Consider the following 24,546-nt stretch of genomic DNA (forward strand, 5'->3'; position numbering starts at 1 on the left):
CTGATGAACCCCACCCGGATCGGAGTGCTTCTATCTCTTTGCTCTCTCCCATATGAACTCACTGGCCCTTGTGATGTGTTAAGTCACTCCTGGGTGACTTACATGTTCATTGAATAAACATTCCTGGAGCATCAATTATTTGTCTGTCCTTGTGCTAGGGCCCAAGGATATAAGAATAACCCCTGCCATGGAGGGGTCCTTAATGTTGGAGGAAGCAGAAAAATAAAGAGCAAACCACACTGACTTGCTTAGAAGGGCACAGCTAAGTTAAAAACAATTGCCCACAAGTCCTGACACACAACCAAGTCTTCACGCTTCCTGAGGGCCTGTATGTCCTTAGGGACATGTGCTCTGTTGAGCCCAGAACAGATGGGGATTAACAGACCTACGATGCCTTGGGTCCCTGGAGCCCCTACTCACGGATGCAGGTCTCCTGAATGGGAGCACCAGGACGCCGGTTCCGGAAATAGTGCAGCTGACACCGCTCACAGTTCTTGCCCTCAGTGTGGTGTTGGCAGTTGTCACACACACCTCCATGTGTCCCCTGGCTGGCGGCAAACACGGCTGGGTCGAAGTGACATGTCTCTGAGTGTCCGTTGCAGTCACACCCTGCAAAAGGGATTACTAGGGCTGACATTTGAGCAGCACCGTTGCCGTGTACAAAGCACGTTCCACACTAACTCACTGGCATCCCCAGCAACTCTGCAAGATGCTCAGGTCTGGGAAACAGGGCAACTGAGGCCCAGGGAGGCTTTTGTAATTTATTTCAGGTTATATAGCCAGTAAGAAAGGAAAACAGGGAACTCAGGCCTCTTGACTCCCAGTGTGGGGACTGACCCAAGAATAATACCCATGTTGAGCCAAAGAGAGAGCCCTTTGAATGGTCCCATGTCAACCCTCCCCCACTGCCACCTGCTGGGTCTCCTGCTGGGTCACTGCCCTTCTCTGGGCTGGGATCTTTGTTGCCCTCATTTATGCAGGGAAGGGCCCGGCCTCCAGGAATCTAATTCCATGGATTTCAACTCTGGAGGCACATCTGAAGTAGAAAGAATGACAACAGGGAACCACGTATGTCCTACACTGGATAGGCCAGAAGTAGGAGGACCTGTGGTTAGCACGAAAGGCACGTGGCATCAGAAGCATGGACCAAGTCGTGGTCCCTCCAGGCCTGGCTGAGGAGAAGGGCCAGGAGCGGTGGGAAGATGCAACTCAAACACTTTCTCAAATACCCTCTCTTTCCCCAAAGAGCAAGGAGAGCGTAAATTTCAGAATGCAATTAGGTTTAGATTTAAATAATAAAGACTAGATTCTCCTTGTGTCCCCGATGGGCCAGCACCCCAACCAGCTGCTGCAGGGGAGGTGGGTGATCCCAGGCTCATACTTTGGCATTCATGGGGGTCCTGGTCATCTGCGGGTTTCCAGGGCTTGTCGTTGTAGAAGGGTGCACAGTGTTCACAGTTGGGGCCGGCGGTGTTGTGCTGGCAGACGCAGACCCCATGGACCTAGGAGAGGGGCCATAGGTTACCATGAATAATTATCACAGGAGCGTCCCAGCGATGGACTTGCCCTCTCCGCTCTGTCCCCAGGGTCCAGCTCAGACCCCAGCTCCTCCAGCCTTCACTCAGCTCCTATGACACTCCCAGATGCCGGCTTGTGTGGTCTGTGTGTGTGTGTGTGTGTGTGTGTGTGTGTGTGCGCATGCATGCACACCTGCACTCCTCCTCCATTTAGGTTTTTAAAAGCTCAGCCCTTGCATTTGGCCATCCCCATGCTGCCCAGTCCAAAACAGCACCTGTAAAGTGCTTAGACAGCCTTGTTGGTAAACTGTGATTCTAGAAGCTTGTGGGCCCCCTGGAGATGTACATTCCAACAATCTATGACTGCAGTTGTTTGGCTAATAAGACTGCAATGCTGAATTGTTCCTAGACTCATTAAGGTATAAAAATAGAATAGCAATTGCGTGCTAATTGTCTTCCATATTAAGCTCACCACCGGCAGGCTGGCATCTAGGACTTATATTGTGTTTGCTCCATCCTCATCCCCTACTCACTCCTAACAGCACAGCTGAGCTGAACTAGCCGCTCCCAGGACAAGCCCTACTTCTCTCCACCTTTTGGCCTGTACGGACGTTTTTCTTCCTGACTAGAAGTCCCCTCACTATCTATTCACCAGCAAAATCCTGCCAGCTAGAACGGCATGTCCTTCACCTGGCTTGCCTTGTCTCTCTAATTCCATGGATTTCAACTCTGAACGCACTTCAGAATTATCTGGGGAGCTTTTTAAAACACACCAGTGCCCAGGCCCAATTCAATCCAATCTCAGGGATGAGGCCCAGCCATCGGTACTTTATAAAGTGGTGATTCCATTGTGCAGCCAGATTTGAGAACCACCGGGGCTGGGCAGGCCGTTGCCCTCCTCTACATCCTCATAGGCCAGAATCCTGCTCAGCCTGTGTTCTGGTCTTTTGTTTATGGACCCTAATGGATGACACATCTCTGGCACTGGTCTCCCTCTGCCTTCCTCTGTAGCCTAGGGCAAGCGCTGGCCCAGAAGTGGAAAGGATAAAGCTGCCCGATGCTCATGTCACCTGTATTTCCCTCAAGGGTCGCTTTACATGATTTCATCGTGCGCCTCTATCACTGGGGCAAATATCATAGTCCCATCTGTTAACAGAAGAACCGAAACCCCAGAAAAGTGAAATGACAGCTCCCTCTGCTTCTTGGTCCTAGACTCTCTCTCCTCTACTGATGGTTCTCAAGTTTGGTTTCACAGCAAAATCCCCTGGGTTGCTTCTTAAGCTGGAGTTTCTCTCTTCCGTGCCTGATGCATCTGACTCAACAGCTCTGGGGTGGACTTAGCATCTGTGTTAGACTCTGTTCTCTCACCCTGCCCCATATCTCACCCCTACATGGGACTTTACAGTCCCCAAACCAGTGGCTCTATGGCAGGATGTCAGAACCACCCTGGCAGGATGCTAGAATCACCCGGGGCTTTAAATAACAATAATAAAATCAGCGTGTATGAAGGTGTGGGTCTGGGTGATGTTTTTTAGCTCCCCGGGAAATTACAATGTGCAGCCAGTGCTGAAAATCAATGCCTTAAGCTCCCCCACGAACACCCATGCTTACACTTCTACTTATATGTATGCTTATACTTACATATACTTCTATGTTACTGAATAAAAATAATTTCAAACCATAAAGCAGGTCCAAAGAAGTGCTGCAAAATCTGACCTTTGAAATGATAATCATTTAGAATCATTTTCACCATTGCTAAAATATTAAGTCCTCGAGTCTTAAATTTAGTGCCCTCCCTCCTTTATAGAAGCCAAAGACGCGTCAGTCTGCCTGGGTCTTGCCCCTCCCCTCTCCTTTCCCCCTCCCTGGGCTGTCACCTGCACAGTGGTGGAGGGGCTGGCAGGGGCTCTGGAATTGGGGGCACAGCGGTCAGCATGGCCGTGACAGAAACAGCTCCCCTGCAGACGCAGCTGGGAAACGGCATAGTAGGCGCTGGGAGGGTGATAGCCCCTCTGGGGCACAGGGGCCAGCCTGGTGAAGTTGACTCTCAAGTTTGTGATCGCCCCCAGCTCTGAGGGGCACAAACAACAAGGAGGGAGGGGGTAGAGATGGGAAAATAAAGAACGGGAAGTTAGAGGCAAATAGAGACTCCTAGGGCAGGATGAGAAGGAAAGGAATTCTGGTCGCACCATTCCATCTTCCTCAACCTTCCCACGACAGAAAAGACCCACTCCACCCTGGCTCAGGCCTTTTGAGCCTCTGGGGCCACCACAATACCCCTATGGGCTGAGCAGGGCAAGTGTTCAATCCAACCATGTTGACAGAGGTAGGAAAGACAAGGAAATGTCCATGATCTGGGTTGCAACCATGTTTTGTTCCCCATCCACAGTCCCACAGGCTAGAGGAGTAGCCACACTGACCTTGAATTTTTTGACTTTGAGTTGCTGGGATCCCAGAGGCTAAATCCATAAGGTTAAGTTGGACCTGCAAAGAGAGGGGAAATGGAAGACCTGAGGAAGAGGTGAACTGTGGCCCAAGCCCAGAGGTTCTCCTTTCCATTCAATGCCCTGACCTTCTCATACTAAGGTCTTTCTTACCTGGAGCCTGAGATGACCATGGATGTGAGGTCTGCCAATCACTCTGGGGGAGGGAGATGATCACTGGGCCTTAGATGAGTGTGTGTGTGTGTGTGTGTGTGTGTGTGTGTGTGTGTGTACACAACCTCTCCTCTCCAGTTGAAAATAGAGCTATCCCAAGAATTTCCTGATTTCCTTGGGTCAGAAGTTACAGTGAGATATATAATAGACATTATGAGGGTTTAGGGGATACTAATTTTCCAAAGACCCAGGATGAGTGAGAGGGTCCAGAGCCAAGGATGCATGGACGTGCTGACCGCCACACTCTAGACAACCCCAATTTCAACTACGCCGTTCTTACTTGATTAAAAAAAACACTCATTGGATGTGACTTCAGCTGCATATCCCAGGAAGAGTTTTCACATCAACCTCCCACAAATCAGGGAAAAGTCCCGTGTTCTGACGTGTGGTCTGGGGCATGTGGTTACGTGGATCTAGATACGGCAATAACCAAGGAGGAGTCGTTGCAGGGAAGGAAAGAGACGCACTGCCTACAGGAAAGGCAGCGCTCCGAGCAGCTCTGAGGGCTCCCCTGGGCCTCAGCCAGAGAAAGGAGACAAAATACAGCCCCTGAGGGTGGGAGCGAGGGAGGAGTGATGAAAGAAATGAAAGGATTTGACCCCAGGTGGGAGGATTCAAGGAGAGAGCTGGGTTGGGTTATGCAATATACTCAGTGTGTTTCTGAAATATCCTTCCTGGGCAGCAAAGCGGATGTGCAGCAAAGACGTGCCCAGAGGGATCATTATTGGGGAGCTCAGGAAAGACAGCAAGGCTCACTGCCTGGGGAAGGGGGTGGTTCTCATAGATTCTCCAAAGCCTGGTGACCATGTAGCGATGGGATGGGAGAGACCTCTCCCCGTGCCTACATTTTCAGGGTCCCCTCTGCCTACCTTGGCCCCATCCAGGCGCCTGTTAGGCCTCTGGGGCAGAGGCTGGCACCGAGCATCCTGCCAGCTCTGAGGCTGGCCCTGGCGGACCCGGGGGAAGGCAGACGTGCAGTCGGCAGCTAGGTATTGGTACACCTGCCAGGTCTTGCCGGAGTCCGAGGAGCGCTCGATCAGCATGCCAGCAGGCATGGGCCCCTGCAGAGACACACACAGGGTTGGGGCCTGAGTGACACCGCAGTGGGGATGCGATCACAGAAAGAGGCTCTTAAAGAGGTGCTGGTGGCCCCTGAGAACCACAGTGAGGAGGGAGAAAGGGGGCTGCATGGGACGAGTGGGCTCAGGGGTACCCGGGTCCAATTCTCCTAACAAACCACCGGCCCCAGAGGGTTTTCCCCAGGGGAGCCGTGGAAAGTGATAGAAGGCAGACCTGCATTCCAGGAGGCATGATCCCTAGCTCAGCCCACCACCCAGGCGGCCAGGCCAGAAAATTCTCCCACTGCACTTCCCACAGCCAACCGTTTTTTATCACCTCTAGCTCCCAATTCTGTCCCTCCTCTTTTTCCTCGCATGGCCGTGGCCATAGTTCAGGTCCCAGTTGCACTGAGCCTGGGTTCCTACAACAGCCTGGAACTCAAGCCCAGCTTTTGTCCAGACTCTCCAAGCCATGCTCCCCACTTCACCTACAGGGTTATCTGATCACATCACTCCCTGCACGAGACCCTTCCACGGGTCTGCGCTGGCCTAAAGATAAAATGCAAGCCCCTTAGCATGACATACTGTCATGTCCCTACTTCCTCTCTCAGTGATTTCATCCATTTCTCATGGCTTTAAATGTTGTTTTCATGCTGACAGGTCCCAGCCTGGAACACTTCCTTGGGTTCATAAGCCAACCTCCACACAGAGAGAACTTTCTTTCTAAAATGTAAAGTGAGCCATGACTCCCCTCCCTCCACTAAAAACCTTCCAGTGGCTTTCCACTATTTTTTTTCCCCAGCTTTACTGAGATATTATGAACATATCACATATGTAAGTTTAAGGGGTATCAAATGTGATGACTTACAAAATGATTACTGCAATAAGGTTAGCTAACACTTCTATCCGCTTACATAATGACCTTTCCGTGTGTCATTTAACAGCTTTCAGGTGTCTAGTACAGTATTATTAATTATAGTCACCACGCCATACATTAGATCTGTAGAACTTATTCATCTTATAAACCTGGAAGTTTATATCCTTTGATCAACATCCGCCCATTTCCCCCTCCCTCCAGCCCCTGGCAACCACCATCCTTTTCTCTATGTTGATGAGTTCAGCTTTTTAAGATTGTGTATATAAGTGAAGACATGCAGTATTTGTCTTTCTGTCTGTCTCATTTCACTTAGCAGAATGCCCTCAAAGTCCATTCATGTTGTCCCAAGAGGCAGGATTTCCTTCTTTTTTCATGACTGAATATTCCTCTGTGTGTGTGTGTGTGTGTGTGTGTGTGTGTGTGACATCTTCTTTATCCATTCATCCACTGACTGACACTTACATTGTTTTCATATCTTGGCTATTGTGAATAACATTGCAATGAACACGGGAGTTACAGATATCTCTTTGAAAAAGTGATTCCATTTCCTTCCAATATATACCCAGAAGTAGGATTGCTGGATCATATGGTAGATTTATTTTTTTAACTTTCTGAGGAAACTTCATACTGTTTTCCGTAGTGGCTGCACCAATTTACATTCCCTCTAATGGTGCACAAGTATTCTCTTTTCTCCACACCTTCACCAACACTTATCTCATCTTTTTTTCTTTGGCCGCACCATGGGACTTGCAGGATGTTTCCCAACCAGGGACTGAAACCAGGCCACAGCAGTGAAAGCCCAGAAGCCTAACCACTAGGCTACCAGGGAATTCCTTACCTTTTTGATGATGGCTATTCTGAAAGGTGTGAAATGACATCTCATTGTGGTTTTGACTTGCATTTCCCTGATGGCTAATGATGTTGAGCATCTGTTCATGTACCTGTTGGCCCTTTGTATGTCTTCTTTAGAGAATTACCTATTCAAGTCCTCTGCCCACTATTTTTTTTTTAATAGATCTTTACTGGAGTATAATTGCTTCACAATACTATGTTAGTTTCTATTGTACACCAAGGTGAATCAGCCATATATATACATATGTCCCCATATCCCCTCCCTCTTGAACCTCCCTCCCATCCTCCCTAACCTACCCCTCTAGGTCACCGCAAAGCACCAAGCGGATCTCCCTGTGCTATGCTGCTGCTTCCCACGAGCTGTTTTACATTCGGTAGTGTATATATGTCGATGCTACTCTCACTTCACCCCAGCTTCCTTCCCCCTCCCACCCTGTGTCCTCAAGTCCATTCTCTATGTCTACATCGTTATTTCTGCCCTGCAACTAGGTTCATCAGTACTGTTTTATTAGATTCCATATATATGCGTTAGCATACAGTATTTTTTTTTTTTCTCTTTCTGACTTACTTCACTCTGTATGACACTCTCCAGGTCCATCCACCTCACTACAAATAACTCAGTTTCATTTCTTCTTATGGCCGAGTAATATTCCATTGTATATATGGGCCACATCTTCTTTATCCATTCATCTGTCGATGGGCACTTAGGTTGCTTCCATGTCCTGGCTATTGTAAATAGTGCTGCTATGAACATTGTGGTACATGTCTCTTTTGGAATTATGGTTTTCTCAGGGTATATGCCCAGTAGTGGGATTGCTGGGTCATATGGTAATTCTATTTTTAGTTTTCTAAGGAACCTCCATACTGTTTTTCCATAGTGGCTGTATCAATTTACATTCCCACCAACAGTGCAGGAGGGTTCCCTTTTCACTACACCCTTTGCAGCATTTATTGTTTCTAGGTTTTTTGATAATGGCCTTTCTGACCAGCGTGAGGTGATACCTCATTGTAGTTTTGATTTGCATTTCTGTAATGATTAGTGATGTTGAGCATCCTTTCATGTGTTTGCTGGCAATCTGTGTGTCTTCTTTGGAAAAATGTCTTTTTAGGCCTTCCACCAATTTTTTAATTAGATTGTTTATTTTTTGATATTGAGCACCATGAGCTGTTTATATATTTTGGAGATTAATCCTTTGCCTGTTATTTCATTTGCAAATATTTTCTCCCATTCTGAGGGTTGTCTTTTTGTCCTGTTTATGGTCTCCTTTGCTGTGCAAAAGCTTTTAAGTTTAATTAAGTCCTATTTATTTATTTTTGTTTTTATTTCCATTACTCTAGGAGGTGGGTCAAAAAGGATCTTGCTATAGTTTATGTCAGAGTGTTTTTCCTATGTTTTCCTCTAAGAGTTATATAGTGTCTGGTCTTACATTTAGGTCTTTAATCCATTTGGAGTTTGTTTTTGTGTATGGTGTTAGGTAGTGTTCTAATTTCATTCTTTTACATGTAGCTGTCCAGTTTTCCCAGCACCACTTATTGAAGAGGCTGTCTTTTCTCTATTGTATGTTCTTGCCTCCTTTGTTGTAAATTAGGTGACTATATGTACGTGGGTTTATCTCTGGGCATTCCATCCTGTACCATTGATCTATATTTCTGTTTTTGTACCATACTGTCTTGATTACTGTAGCTTTTTCTGTTTTTGTACCATACTGTCTTGATTACTGTAGCTTTGTGGTATAGTTTGAAGTTGGGGAGCCTGATTCCTCCAACTCCATTTTTCTTTCTCAAGATTGTTTTGGCTATTAAGGGTCTTTTGTGTTTCCATACGAACTGTAAGACTTTTTGTTCTAATTCTGTGAAAAATGCCATTGGTAGTTTGATAGGGATTGCACTGAATCTGTAGATTGCTTTGGGTAGTACAGTCATTTTCACAATACTGATTCTTCCAATCCAAGAACATGGTTTATTTCTCCATCTGTTTGTGTCATCTTTGATTTCTTTCATCAGTGTTTTATAGGTTTCTGAGCACAAGTCTTTCACCTCCTTAGGCAGGTTTATTCCTAGGTATTTTATTCCTTTTGTTGCAATGGTAAATGGGAGTATTTCCTCAATAGATGTAGAAAAAGCTTTTGACAAAATTCAACACCCATTTATGATAAACACTCTACAGAAAATAGGCACAGAGGGAACCTACCTCAACATAATAAAGGCCATATATGACAAACCCACTGCAAGCATCATACTCAATGGTGACAAGCTGAAAGCATTTCCTCTAAGATCAGGAACAAGACAAGGATGTCAACTCACACAACTCTTATTCAACATAGTTTTGGAAGTCTTAGCCACAACAATCAGAGAAGGAAAAGAAATAAAGGAATGCAAATTGGAAAAGAAGAAGTAAAGCTGTCATTGTTTGCAGATGACATGATACTATACGTAGATAATCTTAAAGATGCCACCAGAAAACTACTAGAACTAATCAATGAATTTGGTAAGGTTGAAGGATACAAAATTTCTGCCCACTGTTCTTGAATAAATCTGAACTCCTGACCATGGCTGAAGAGGGCCCTGCTCCCTCACCCCGTCTCATAACACTGTGCACCTCCATCTCCTCAAGCCCTCAGTCACATTCCCTCTTCAGAGCCTTTGTTCATGTTGTTTCTTCTGCTTGGAATACTCCTCCCCCTCGTGGGTTCCTCCACATCTTTTCTTCTCAGCTTAAATGTCACTTCCTCACAGAGATGATTTTATACCTATCTAACATGCATTCTTCTGCCCACACTCTGCCCACCCCACCCCATCATTTCCTATTCCAAGATCTCATTTGTTTCCTTCGTAAATGTCACACAATTTCCAATTATTTATTTGTTGGTTTCCTGCTTTTTATTTTCCTCCTACCAGACCAGGGTTTCCCAAACTTGACACTGTTAATATTTGGAGGTGAATAATTCCTTGCCATGGGGTCAGTGCTTGTCATTTTAGGATGCTACGCGGCATCCCTGACCTCTTCTCACTAAATGTCAATAGCATACTGACAGCTGTGACAACCAAAATTTTTTCTATAAACTGCAAAATATTCCCTGCTGGAGAACCACTACAGTAAACCATAGACCCCCTTGTCTGTTTTTTTTTTTCTTGGCCACACTGCATGGCTTGCGGGATCTTAGTTCCCCAACCAGAGATTGAACAGGTGCCCTCTGCAGTGGTGCAGCAGAAGCACAGAGTCCTAACCACTGGACCTCCAGGGAATTCCTCCACCTTGTCTATCTTGTTCACAGTGTACCCCCAGCATCTAGCACATAGTAGGCAGTTAGTACATCTGTTGAATGAATAGATGAATCTTTCACCTACTTTCCTCCCTCCCCATTTACATCTGTAAACTCATCTCTCATCAGTTTGTAGCCTTCCACATCCCTACCTCTCACTACCGTATACATATTTGCCCCACCAGACCCTACGTGCATTCCTTTGTCCCCTTCCCCCAATTATATACCTTCTTGCCTCTTGCCTCCTGGCCTTTGCACTTTGCTGTTCTCTTTGCCTGGAATGAACTTATCCTTCACCTGGATATTACTGGCCTAGGAAGTTTCATCTTCCCCTGGGTGTATTCTCTGATCCACTCCCCCAAAGACAGATCAAGCTGGAGGTCCCCCTCCTGGGCTCTCTAGCACCTCTTCTTACCAACATCAGAGCACACATCCCACTGTCTTGCTACTGGTTCTTTATCTTCCCTACATATACCAAAGCAACTAGAGGATCGTGATCTAGTTTTAGTCATCTTTTATAACAGCATATAATCAGTGTTCAATATGTGTGTAGCAAGAATGGACAAATAAATGAATGGGTGAATGATGACAAAGCAATGAGACTACCAGTATCCATCCAAATGAATATTTCCCTTAGAAGTTGTCACTGTTAGGGACTAAGCATTTGTTCAAATGGCACTAGAATGCCTCAAAATACTTTTGACCTATTCTTGAGGCAATGTTCTTAGAGCAACTTCCTCAGTCACATAGGATATTAGGAAAAGGAAAAGGAAAAAAAAAAAAAAAGTCCTGTCAGTAATGAATGAAAATGTTCCCTCCAAAAGGCACATCTCCAAAGGCTAGTCTAAAAGCAGAGTCTGAAAAGTAATAGCACTGAATGAGTAGATTGCTCCAAAAGCACATCTTATATGAGGATGGGCCAGTTCTTGGCTGTTTGTTAAACTCAATCTCATCAGTAAAGTTATTAAAACAGAGTATACCAAGAAAATGCAACTGTATAGTAAGTGGCCAGGCTTTATACAATTGGTCTTGGCAGAGCTGAATACATTAGATGGGCTAAGGGTGGAGGATGCAAAGAGGGAGAGGATATATAAGCACCACACAGCCAAGACAGGGAATGTGGAGGCGTCACTGTTCTCCCAGAAGGAGTACCTCTGCTGTCACCATGACACAGGCTCAGGGTAAGTGTCACCTCAGCCTGGGGAAGGGAGGCCCACCCAACATGTGGTACCATCACCTCCCGCCTGAGGAGACAAGGACCCTGTGCTCCCCATGAGTCCATGCCCACACAGCCCAGAGTCCCCCTCTCCTAACCACTGCCATGCCCAGGAAGCACACCTTAAAATCCATCATGATGTCTTGAAGCTGGAATTTCCTGTCTAGGTCCAGCTGCAGAGAGACAGGGCTCACATCTGGAAAGACAAAACGTAGAAACTTTAGAGCAGAGGATTTCTACCTTCCCAGGCTCTAGGAAATCAGAAACTCTCTAACCTTGATTTTCCAATTTCCCTCTCAGAGAAGAGGGGTACCAGTATGTTTCTACTTACTATCACCTATTCAAGATCCTATCTCTTCTTGGCCAAATTTCCTTCCCACCATCACTTGATGCCCTTAAAACCTTAAAGAGTTTCAACTCCTCTGTTCAACACAAATCGGTTCACAAAGCTCAGGTCCATCAGCAAGCCCACTGTGATTAAATAGAATGAAATTAAGGCATTTCTCTCTCTTCTGACCCTTTCATTAACCTCCAATAAATTATTCTACCTACAGCATCTGAAAGACCTCAAATACAAAGAGAGAAGGTTCTGCTTGTCAACCACCCACGTCCCACTACAATAAGAAAGCCCTGGGAACCCCAAAGGGCTCCCGGGCACCCTCCCCATCCTGTGGGAGCCTCCACATTTTTGGGCCCCTGGAGGCTGTGGCAGGTCCTTACCATTCTGTGACTGCCACCAGCGCATGGGGCCCGAGGACGAGACCACATTCTCCACTCGGTGACTGTTGTAATTGTGAGGCAACCTGGAGTCACACTTGCAGCATTTCATCTGCCACTGTGGGACAAAGAGATGCCAGAGACTAAGAGGTAGGGCCAGTGAGAATTCCCCACTTGTATCCTGAGAGCCCAGAACATTCTCTCCATGGAAATGCTACCCTTGGGGATCCATTGATTTCATTAATACACTTGGAAGGATCAACCTCTCAAAACAAGGCTACTGTTCACCTTTTCATTTACGTCCTTTGGGTCCCCCCCAACACATAGCTAAGTAAATAGTAAATAGAGGTTGTAATTGGGAAAGTGGTATGAGGTGGTAGAGAAAAAATAATTTTCGTATGTGACATTGCCCCAAAGAGAAATTTGAAAAGGGTGCTAAGAGCAAAAAGAAGAAAGAAAGAAAAGCTCACATTAATTTAACATCTGCTATGTGCTATGTGTAGGCTAGAGAGTTTTATAGCTCATCTCACTTAATTCTGGCAGCCTGGGGAAAGTCAAGTTTCTAAGGATTAGGAAGAGGGGACAGGAAAAAAGAACAAGGGAAAAAACTGAACCCCATGGGCTCCAGAGCAGGGCAGAGATGACCAAGAAGAAGAATACAGCCAGAGAACATGGCCCTTGTTCTTTCAGTTTGTACATACGTGCGCAAATGTGTGTGCACGTGCACACCTCACAGAGACACCATGACCTTACCCCAGGTCCCTCATGCAACACACATCAAACCTATTTTCCCTGAGTAACCATGGTCCCAAACCTTGTGCCCAGGAGAAAGAATACTGTTCAGAGGGCTCCCAATTGACCCACATGTAAAAGCAAGGCTTGGACGAAAACCTCCCTGACCTGTGAGTTCCTTTGGGTAAGGACCAGTGTACCTCCCCACACCTCCTGCCTCTGCGTTCCCCTAAGCCTCCACCCACCAGAACCAGGGGAAAGCTCAGGCAGCCTTCTCTGAGGCCTTCTAGCCCCTGAACCTCTGCGCTGTCCAGGGAAGGCACTAAGCTAAGGAAGCCGATGTTCAGAACGAGTGATGTCTGCCGAACTGGTGAAGCTGACAGCTCAGTCCCAGAGGGATTGAGTTAACAGGCTGAGTCTGTGCCTTGAGTTATAGAAACTCCTCACCCGACACCACTCTTCCCCCTGCGCTGTTGACAAACCCTGGAACAGTGGAGGATGCAGGAGGGGAGGCAGTCCTGGCTCTGTGAGCCTCTGCTTCCCACCCCACTTTCCAGCTCCCACCTCCAATCTGCAAAACAAGTACCCTTCCTGGTACTTGGAGGTGTCCTCGTCATGTCCCAAAGTGCTTTATTAAACAGTAATTTTCGGTATGATACAAATGAACTTACTTACGAAACAGAAACAGACTCAGACATAGAAAACAGATTTATGGTTACCAGAGGGGAAGGAGGGGAAGGGATAAATTAGGAGTTTGGGATTAGCAGATACAAACTACTCTATATAAACTAGATAAACAACAAGGTCCTGCTGTACAGCACAGGGAACTATAGTCAATCTCTTGTAATAAACTATAATGGAAAATAATGTGAAATAGAATTAAAAATGATTACGAAATATAAAAAAACAATATTGGGGGAATGTTCAATGTTCTTATAATGGCTGGCACATATGCCTTATATAAAACAGCACCCACTGTCCATCCCTTGCCCTGCTACATTTTTCTCCATAGTACTATCCCCACTTGACGTATTGTTCTTTTACTGTCAATTTATTTGCCCACAGTGTTTGTTTACTGTCTGCCTCCCCCTGTTAGAATGTAGACTCCATGAGGGCAGAACTTACTTTCCTTTATGCTGTATCCCAGTGCTTAGCAAAGTGCCCAGCACTTAGTAGGCCCTCTACAAATACTTTTTGAATGAATAGTAAATGCTCAGTAAAAGCTGGCATTTTCATTTACATTATTGCTAGACTCTCCCTCCCTGGGAGTTTAAAAGGAGGGGCGAGGGAGTGAGGAGGTGACAAATATCAGTATTAAGTGATTGGCGCACTTACCATGTGCCAGGTACTGTATCAGGGGTTTCAGTGCAATAACCTATTTAAGCCTCACAACCACCCTACGTGGTAATATTATTCCCATTTCACATGTGAGAAAGCTGAGGTTCCAAGAGGCTATGTGACTTTCCTGTTGATTGATAGCCAGCGCCAGCACCAGACAGGGTCCCTCCTTACATCTTTCTCTTCTTCTCCTCCTCCCCTCCCATCCCCACCCCTTCCTTGCTCTTCTCTTTCTCTCTCCCTCCCTCCTTCTCTGTCATCCTCTCATTTCCACTAGGAAACCACCTGGATGCACAGACATTGTGGGAAACACGGTAAAGGGTGACAATCTCTGTCTCACCCAAAGGGCTTGGTCTGACCCTGAGGCTGACCATGGCAGAGCCTCAGACAGAGAAAGCACTCTGGGAAGAAAGCTGGCCTGTCAGGCTAACCTAGTTCAGTTAACTCGGAGACTGCAGATGTGTCAGTGGCTAAAATAAATACCTGAGCACTTAAAATAATCCTGTCTGGGCAAAAGACACCTCTTGCTGGAATCTGAGTCTCCTCTAGCATCCTATTTTGGTCCCTGGCAGCAAGCATGCCCTTCTCCCCATTCTGGCCAGCCTCTCAGAGGCAAACTTTTCCACTGCCCATCCTCCATCTGCACTCAGCACGTCCTGCAGAGAGACGAGGGCCAGCTGCCTTCCGGCGACCTGTCACCAGAGACCCCCCTGCTCTGTTGGGAACTGATCCCAGCCTGTTCCCTGGCCAAAAGAATGCCAGAAACGAGGCCCAGTTTCTTCCCTTGGGCCATGGGACACAGGAGCTAGAACAGCTCAACATGGGACTGAGGAAATGCCGTTGATATTCCCAAATGGTGCAATATTACGTACCATTAAAAAGACTGTTGAGAGAAAGATTTTCATTGCATGGGGGAAATGTTTACATTATAATGTTTTACGAAAAAAGATATCATGTTCTCTGAAAAAAAGTTGGGCATAAGCTTGTATACATGTCATGATCACAAATATATATTCTTGAAGGAATAGAAAATATGTGGAAGGAAATACACCGATACATTAGGTTGAACCAAATGAAATGGCCGATATTCAGCCATCTTGACCAACAAAAGTGGCAACTGCATACAGTTTTAACCTAATATCTCTGGGAAATGGCATTACGGGTAACTTTTTTTCTTTGTTCTTTTTTTAATAATTTTAAACTTTGATGCCTTGGATATATATTAACTTTTATATTCAGGCATTATTGTAAAGCAAAACAAACTAAAAAGGCCCAGGGTACTCAGCGTGGGCTTGTTACCCTGCCTGCACCTTGTCTTCACAGCCAGTCTGGGGTATCCCACACCTTCTCCACCTGCCTTCCACGTGCTCAGACAATGATGGAGGGATCAGATGGCCTCATGAGCTTAACATCTACGTGCCGCTTATCACAGTAACATAGCTAGAGGAGGGATTATCTCAACCCTCAGAAACAGGCTAAGCCATAAGGCTTGGGACAGGTATTTTAAGGAGATCTGCTTGTCAACCAGCTAGAGGGATGGAGGCCTGAAATAGGGTGGCTTATGGCAGAAGCCCACATGAAGGCAAGCTGCCAATTTCTTCCCTCTCTTCTCTGGGCCTCAGTTTCCCTTCTTTTTTATTCTTGTATGTCTATAGGTAGTATGTGTATAAGAGTGTGTGTGTGTGTGTGTGTGTGTGTGGTTCTCAACATGAGGCTCCTCCTTCCATATGTGTTACATTCCTCTGTCTCTCCCAGCTGCAGCTGCCTCTCTCTCTGGGGTCACTTGGCCAGCATCCCCCTGGCTGTGCTACTTCAGAGACACAGCATTGTTATCAATTCAGCCTGTCAGGCTTCCAGCCAGTTTGGCTCCTGTTCCCCTCAGTCTGGAAAGACTGGGCCTTTTCCCTTATCCTGGAGCTTTCTAGAAGCTCAGCCGTCTGGCCGGAAGACAAACCCTCCCAGAGAGCTATGGCGGGGGCAAAGGAGAGAGCAAGAGCCAGTGGGAGCCCGAATCACAATGGAGAGGGTGGAAAAGGGAAAGCAAGGCAAATCAAAGCTCTGTGCTTTTGCAGAACATGGAGCTAATTCTGGGGGAAAATAGGAAAACAGGCTCTGGTTATACGTGGTCCAACTCCCTCCCACAAGCAAGTCAGAGACTGCCTGTGTCTATCTAAGGAGCTGTAGTCAGGGTCATGGCTGCCAGCCAGGGCCAAAAGAAAGCCAGCGCCAAAAAAAAAAAAAAAAAATGCAGCTGCCTACAAGAAGGGCATTCCCTCCGCTTCACCTTCCTCATTGGTAAAATGCAGGGGGGGGATGAGATAACGAAGCTCCTTCTTGCTTTAACATGCTATTACAATTCTCCCCCACTCCAGCTTATCTGCTCAGAGGTTAAACACACTCCAAACAAGAATGCAAAAGAAGCAAGAGAAAAATAAGACATTGGCCCAACACTGTACTAGAGAAACACTCTTCCCAGCAAAGTGGGCAGGGGAAGAGGGGACCCTCAGACCTTGGTCAGCAAGGCCTCCATTAGACCCCACTATGATCCACAAGCCTTACCATTTCTATGTCAGTGGATATTGCCAGGGAATTTTAAAAATCGAGACCTGTTATGGTGCCAGTTGGGAGGAGGCACTGTCCTGAAGTAACATCTTGACCAAAGCCTTAGCTCAACAGAGCCCTCATCTCCATCTGAACTAAATTTAGATAGCTCAATTCTAAAGGTGATGACAGAGATGATGAACGCCACACACCCCAAAATTACGCTGCACCAGGCTCTGTCCTGAGCACTATACATACATTATCTCATTTTATGCTTCTAAAATCTCTGAGGTTGGTATATTATATTAAATGGTGGGTATCCTCATGTGACAGATTAGGAAAGCAAGTCTTAGAGAAGCTGAGAAATGTGTCCAAATCCACAGGGCTAGGAAGAGAAGAAGGAGGGATTCCTCTCCCAGGCTCTCTGCCTCCAAACCTTCTCATCGTATTCTGCTTCAAGAGACACAGAGGTCACGCGGCAACCATGGGAAATTGCAGGGACTAGAGTTGGTTTTCAGAATGTTCCCTCTATTCTCCCCTAGTAAGGGCAGCCTCAACCTCAGCCCAGACTTCTACAGAAACAGAATTATCCCCCTAGACCTGATTGCAGAGAGATGGTTTGCATTCCTGGACCTCTGAAAGCTCTACCAGTGACAATGATTCCTATAGCCCCTGAGAGCAAAGAAGCAAGGTAGGTCTGCGAGACACTACCCAGAGAGCTTCTAGGAAATTGACCCAAGGAGCAAGGGGGTGAGAAGCCAGGCCAGCAAAATCATGAGGCCACTCACATTTGTGTCCAGGTTTCCATCTCACTTTTCCACTCTCTTCCCTCTTTTAACCCCACAAGCCACAATTCCCAACCCATAACAACCAGGACCCAAAAATCTCACATTTCACAGCCCAAGTTTTGCTTCCCTCTGATCCAACTCTTTCTCTAAGTGTCCCTTTTCTTCTATCCCCTCAAAACTTACTCATTCTGGGTCTTATTCTCTTAGGGCCCTTTGCAAAAGCCACAGCTAATTTTCTGATAAGCAAACCCTTCCTGAAATATAAATGATGATAGATTAACAAGATGCCTTCCCCAAGGGTGTCTGCATTTTAAACAAAGAGCTCAAGGATGCTTCATCCAAAAGAATAAATCCCCAATGGTAGGAGCTTTGAAAGTTTCATACATGCTAAGAACTTCTGGGAAATAGGAGGGCAGATATTCTGGTCAGAGACAGGCTCAAAGTCCTCTGTGAGCGGAGGACAAGGACCTCAGGATGGATATAAACACATCCTCACATCGTCACATCCTCTGCCTACACATTAGCCATGCTAAACGTCAAGAAAACAGATGACTTTCAAACACAGAAAGGCAGTGGTTGTCGGGGTGTGTGCCTGTGGGTGTGAGTGTGCTTCTGTGCATGTCTGTGTTTGTGTGTGTGCACGTGTGTGTGTGTGGAGGAGGGGACGTCAACTGGCTACTGCTCCTTAGCTTGTTTCCAAGAGATAAAAATGACAGCTGTTTGGTTTACACAGCTAATTAACCTGAGGAATGCACTGTGTAAGACTGTTATGAAGGCAGCTGGGTAATTAAGTTTTTCCCCAGAAAGGGAGGGAGTGGGAGATAAATAAAGCATTTAAGGGAACAGACACAACATTGGAGAAGACATTGTCAGGAGCAGAAATCAGGGCTGGAAAACTTCCTGGCGAAACCCACTGGTTCCCAGGGAGCGTGCACCAGCCCAGAGATGACTGAAGGTCATGGCTCAGCCTCTGCCAGCACCCACCTGACAGAGACAATGGCCAACCCTCAGGGTCACATACAGCCCAGCCAGAAGTTGGCAGAGATGTTAGAGCTGAACAAACAAAGGCTGACTAACCCAACTCCTTCATTTCATGAATGGGGAAATGGTGGTCTAGACAGAAACCATGACCTTCTTGAGGTCACGTTCCTATTTTAAGTGTCAGAGCCAGGACCAGACCTAGAGAGTCTTTACCCCCAGTCGGGTGACTTCATTAACCACGACCACTTCCAGATTTCCCAGCAGCCCACTGCAAATCAGATGGGCAGCGGTCACCTTGGAAGCAGAAAGTGGGCTGGCCCAAGGGCAGTTTGATTTCAATAAGTATGTGAGGGCTTCCCTGGTGGCGCAGTGGTTGAGAGTCCACCTGGCGATGCGGGGGACACAGGTTCGTGCCCCGGTCCGGGAAGATCCCACATGCCGCGGAGCGGCTGGGCCCGTGAGCCATGGCCGCTGAGCCTGCGCGTCGGAGCCTGTGCTCCGCAACAGGAGAGGCCACAGCAGTGAGAGGCCCGCATACCACAAAAAACAAAAACAAAAAAATCAGTAAGTATGCGAGTGTGTGTCCTGATCCAGGAAGAAGAGCTCAGGAGCATGATTCACAGATGCGGAGGCCCCTGCATGCGGACACAGGTCCCCGGGAGGTGGGGAGAGGGGGATGGGACATTTAGCATCTTCCAGACACCAGCCCAGTGGTCACTTGGCTTCTTCCTTTATACAGTCCTCACAACAACTGTTTGAAGTGGGTGCTGTCATTATTCCTATTTTTCAAATGAAGAACTAAGGCTCAGAGGAAGCACAGACGAGAATGAGGGTAGGGAGACATCACAGACATTCTCATTCATGCCTTGGGTTTTAGGGAAAAACGGTGCAGTGAGTTTACTCAGAGGTTACCTAGGAGCTGGAAGAGAGAGAGCCAGGGGACAGGGTGGGACTGCAGCCTCGGGCCATTTTGATAAAGTCTAGCCTGGGTTCAAGCCTGGACAGTTAACGGGTAGTCAAGGCAGGTAGGCCCAGAAGGGCAAAGCTGGGTTGGGGTGGGCGCACCAGGCAAAGCTGGCCAAGTCGTATGTCCATTGTCAAGGCTGCAATATGGACCCAAAACCCATAGAAGCCGGCCCTCAAGGCCAATAGGATTGAGCCAGTGAGACAAAATTAGGCAGAAGAGGTGACATACTAACAGGCTAAGATTGACCCACGAGAAAGGAGCCACACTCTGAGATCAGGAGCTGGGAGAGACAATTTTGGAAGAGGAAGGAGTCCCCACTGCTCCTGAGTTTCCTCAGGGTTGGCAGGGGGCAGCGAGCAATGCTAAAATGTCCAAGAGTCATAAATCCCTAATGCACTTACATTCATGCCATACCAGTAGGCAGGCAGGCAACAGGTGCTGGGTGATTTTTACTGGGCTCAGGGCTCACCATGTCACCCCTGCATGAAAATAGAACAGAGGCAGTAACCAGAGGCTATGACTTAAGGAAGGTATGTATGTGGAGGTGGGAGCTGGTAGACAGGGATGCAGGGGGACTGAAGGGGCAGGCCCTAGGAATGCAGCTCTGCACCATGCCACCTTCCCTTCCAACTGAGGCTGGCCACTGCACCCCCATCTCTAACTACTGAGAAAACTCAATACCTATGTGCTTCCATCAGAAGTTTGGGGGTCCCAGCACACACCCAAACTTTCCCAATAGCTCACAGGGATAATAAGAGCCACCTGATGGAGTATTGTGAAAATTAATTGAGATAATTTATATAAAACTCTTAGTATAGTGCCTGAGACATATAATATGTGCTTAATAAGTTATAGTTACTATAATATCATTTAATAATAAAATAAACTTAAAAACTGAAATTGGAACTCATCAGAGTTAAATCTGGATTCCTAGTTTTCATCACACAGCTGCCCCTGCACCAAGTGAGGGTTCAGGGTACACCTGTACAGAGGGGTATCTGTGCCTTTAGCGTGTGTCTTTACTGCTGGCAAACCAGTGGCCTCTAGGTGGTTAGGTGGGGAAGGGAGAAGGAAAGAGAAATCAGAAAAGGCAGAGAGGAGACAAGTGGGGGAGAGAAGTTGGGTCTCAGCAGGCAGCTCATTCCCAAAGAAAATTGGAGCAAAGAGCGACCCTAAAGACCATTTCTCTAACACTCATTCATGGAAGAGGAAAGCAAGACTTAGAGAGGGGTAATATTTTGCCCAAGATCGCACCACAAGTTAGTGGCAGACCTGGGGCTACACACTGCACTCAAGATGCCCTATCCTCCACTCTTCCAAGAGGTTACATGGATTTATTCCCCCTCATAGAAAAAGGAAGAAAAGAACCAATGCTTCTCAACTTTCACAGCACCAAAATAGCTGAGATTTATCCATCCCCATGGTTTCAAAAGTCTAGACTTCTCTTTTGCAAGCACCCAGTTTTTCTCTCAAGGGGCTGCTTAAGAGCAAGGGAAGCAGTTGGCTCCCTGGGGCATTTGAGAGAGGCAGAGGGCAGGTCAGGATGAAGCCAAAAGCCCAGCCTAGAGGGAAAGAGGCTGTCCAGACAGGGCTGTGGCCGAGGAACATCCCAACACAGGGGATGTGTATGATCTCTCCTTGCTTTCCATCCCAGAAGACGGATCAGCCCAAGGAAGGGAATCAGCAGAGGACTCCCTGAAAATTTTAGACATGGCTCAGTGGCACAAGATTGGAGTATGTGTGGGAAGGCAGCAACTAAAACCATTCTGTTGCCTAGAAATTCAATACTGCCAGGTCTCCTGATGCTTGTGGAGTAATCTGGGCTCACAGGGAGGACTCGCCTGATGCTGGCCATCTTACCCAACACTGTCAAATGGGCTTTCCCACATCCAAGTGGGTGAGATGCAGAAACCACAGCCATCTCTGCTCAGCACCTCCAAAGCCACTATGCAGTACCACCTATGATTAAAAAGTGACCAAAAGGACACTGGGGACTGGAAGGACAGTGAGGCCAGAGATGGGATCAGATACCATCTCCATGGTCCTGAGGACAAGGACCCAGAAGGAGGAAACCACAGACAACCCAAGCCTCCTTCATGGCCATTAATCTCTCTCACTCCCTTTCTCTCTCTGTCTTATTACCCCAAGAGAAGCAGAGGCTCAAGGGAAAACCACTCCCTCACTCTTCCCTTTGTCCAAACCTGTGTTTTGAGGGCAGAAAAATGGCCAAATGAGACAGGCAGCTGGGAAACAAGAAAACACTGAGTGATTTCCACCTTGGTAAACACAAGGAGCAAGGAAAGACCCCAACCTTGTTGAAGGGAAAAGAAAAGAAAACCAAAGTTCCTACCAGAAAGGTCCAGAGGCAAAGTAGAAGAAGAATCACAATGGATCTTTGAAAAAAATCAGTTGCCTAAACAGGTGATGATAATTGACGTAGGTCAAAGAGTTCCAGTGCCTGGATTTGCTCAGCTCGTTTCCTATCAGCTGAGCCACTGAACCTCCTTGCTAACCTCAAGTCACTTCCTTGTTTGTCTCACTGATCTGTGCCCTTTAATTTGAATATTTCCCCAGCGCGGGGGGGGGGGGGGGGGGGGGGGGGGGGGAGGGATAAATTAGGAGGTTGGGATTAACAGATACACACTGCTATATATAAAACAGATAACCAACAAGGACCTACTGTATAACACAGGGAACTATGTTCAATGTCTTATAATAACCTACAATGGAAAAGAATCTTAAAAAGAATATAACTCAATCACCTTGCTATACACCTGAAACTAATACAACATTGTAAGTCAACTATACTTCAAAAAAATTTTTTTAATTAAAAAAAATTCTACAAAAAAAACGTCTCCCACTTCTCCCGGAGTGGTGAAACATGTGGACCAAACATGCAGAGGCTGAGAGGTAAGTCATACGTGATGACTGCAAAACATACAAGGATAAACTCCAGCCTATAATCATTCGGTAGCTCCAGCCACACCCTTTCCCCAACACTAGCCAAAGAGATGGCAGCAAGGGAGGGGCCGTGGCACAGCTCGGTTCCCCCTTCAGCAAGAACACAAGCCTTGCACACATCCCAGCTTCTGTGCTCCACCAGCCTTGACGCTGTCCACCAAAGATGGCGCCTTACACTCCACGCACCTAAAGGGTCCCCATCTATCTGATTGCTTATTCCCGAGACTTGGAAAACTGTCCTGCCCAGGCCCAAGGGTTGAGAAAAACTCCAGCTCTATCAAGCAAAAGAGAGAAAGGAGCTATTCCGCTAGTTCTGAGTACATTTTCTCTTGCCCAACAAGGTGAAAATTCCTTAGAGGCAGAGATCCGGTCTTAACGCTTTTCTTGCACTCCCCACAGCGCGTGGATCTAAGCTGATACCAAGTCCACTCTAAGTATTCAGTGAACAGATGGCAGGCTTCCCCACCCCGCCCCCAGCTCGCCTTCTTCCAGCCCCCGGAAGCCATGGAGGAAGAGCCTACCTCTCCATACTGGGTGCAGTAGGTCTCAGGCTTGGCCAGGCCACAGGTAGATGAAGCTCGGAGAAACCGGGTCCTCCCAATGAGCAGGTCCCCAACGGGTGGATAGCAGGCCCCACGGGAGCAGGCTTGCTGGGCACACAGGACGCTGGGCAAGACTGAAATCACAGGGGGTACAGGGGTGCAGCCTAGAGAGAAGAGGGTCTAGCCGGCCACCCCAGTGTGCCTCCGGGAAGCCGACATCGATCGGCAAGAATAGACCCTCTTCTCCACCTTCTTCATGCTCCCACCTGCTGGTGGTGGGAATAATCGCAATCCTGATGCTGTTTGCTAAAAAAGCTGATTTTATAGTCTGTAGCCCCCAATCTAAATAGAAAGGAGAAACACTGACAACTAAAAAGCCCGGATGATCCTGAAATGTAGCATCCACATGTGGCTTTCTAGAACAGAGCTGCAGTCACACTCAGCCACCAGGATATGGCCCACAACTCTCCTCACTTGCCTCTGTCAACAGCCCAGAGTAGCGCTGGCTGCTGGCTGTTTGTGGAGCACTGGGAGATACCTGCATTCTGTCTGCTCCTTTATCTGTAAAGGTGACCCTGCCATGCTTTGGGAGTACCCAGCTGCAATTCACTGAGCATCAAGAACTCAAGCCATGATGGCTCTGGGACCAGCTTGAGAGTGACCGGATGGGAAATAAACCATGCAGGGCACTGGGGGAGCCACAAACCACCCTCAGGTAGCAAGAAGACATTTGGGAGCCTCTCAAATCATCTTCTTCAAAGGCCCCCAGGACAGAGAAACCTCATGGACCTCCCGGTAGACAAATGTCCCAAACCCAAAGGCCCCAGGGTGACCGGTGATGCTCACACTTTGGTAGACCGTCCTCCTACCCACGGCTGTCCCCCCCCCGGTATATGAAAGCGCCTGGAAGGATGGGAAGGGATACTTACCAAAATACAGGAGAAGGAGCGGCCTCATCTTCAGCCAATGGGATGATCCCCACCCAGGACCTCACCTGGAACAGAGCAAAGCAGCCTGGGTGAAACCATGCACATCCCTAGGGTGCACCAGCCCTTTTCTGTTTCTGGACTCATGTTTTCTCAGAAGCCTTTACCTAGGGTCTTGACCTAGGACACTTCTGAGCAGCAGGTGCATCTGTAGCCAAAAACTTGGAAAATGCCAGAGACCTGGCCCCCGTCCCAGCTGGCATGTGACTCCCAGGGTGCCCTGGGATAACGCCACCCCCTCCCTGACTCCAGCTTCCCCCTCTGAAATAGAGGGGAGGAGGATCGACACTGCCCTACCCCACATGGTCAGAAGGACAACGTGGGGAGCAGGAAAGAGCTGGACCCTTTGCAGGAGAAGTCTGGGGCCTTGATGCCTCCCCAGGAAAGAGAAGTGTCCTTTCTCAGGGCCTGGCCCACCTACAGGAGCAACGATGAGTGGGTCAAAGAGGCTGAGGACCTGGAGCTGAGCCCTCTCCTGCTACTGGCATGGTCTTCGGTACTACACAGAGCCACCCCAAGAGTGAGGCTGTGTTGGCCACATCTCTGGGCTGAG

The 24,546-nt window shown here is 47.4% G+C and overlaps 1 protein-coding gene across 1 annotated transcript in view; it reads right to left on the minus strand.

Moving 5' to 3' along the window:
* LAMB3 (laminin subunit beta 3) overlaps positions 1 to 23,973 on the minus strand; it is a 38,343-nt gene extending 14,370 nt beyond the window's left edge. Inside the window, exons 1-9 of the mRNA XM_079928189.1 lie at positions 23,937 to 23,973; positions 22,987 to 23,141; positions 12,161 to 12,275; positions 11,563 to 11,636; positions 5,044 to 5,235; positions 3,938 to 4,001; positions 3,395 to 3,588; positions 1,382 to 1,502; positions 421 to 609 (exon numbers count right to left, since the gene is read on the minus strand). Coding sequence (XP_079784315.1) covers positions 421 to 609; positions 1,382 to 1,502; positions 3,395 to 3,588; positions 3,938 to 4,001; positions 5,044 to 5,235; positions 11,563 to 11,636; positions 12,161 to 12,275; positions 22,987 to 23,141; positions 23,937 to 23,964 — 1,132 coding nt within the window. The 5' untranslated portion in view covers positions 23,965 to 23,973. The remainder of the gene's footprint in view (positions 1 to 420; positions 610 to 1,381; positions 1,503 to 3,394; positions 3,589 to 3,937; positions 4,002 to 5,043; positions 5,236 to 11,562; positions 11,637 to 12,160; positions 12,276 to 22,986; positions 23,142 to 23,936) is intronic.
* Between the last annotated feature and the right edge of the window lie 573 nt (positions 23,974 to 24,546).

This window comes from Stenella coeruleoalba (genome assembly GCF_951394435.1).
Source record: "Stenella coeruleoalba genome assembly, chromosome: 1".
Classification (NCBI taxonomy): domain Eukaryota; kingdom Metazoa; phylum Chordata; class Mammalia; order Artiodactyla; family Delphinidae; genus Stenella; species Stenella coeruleoalba.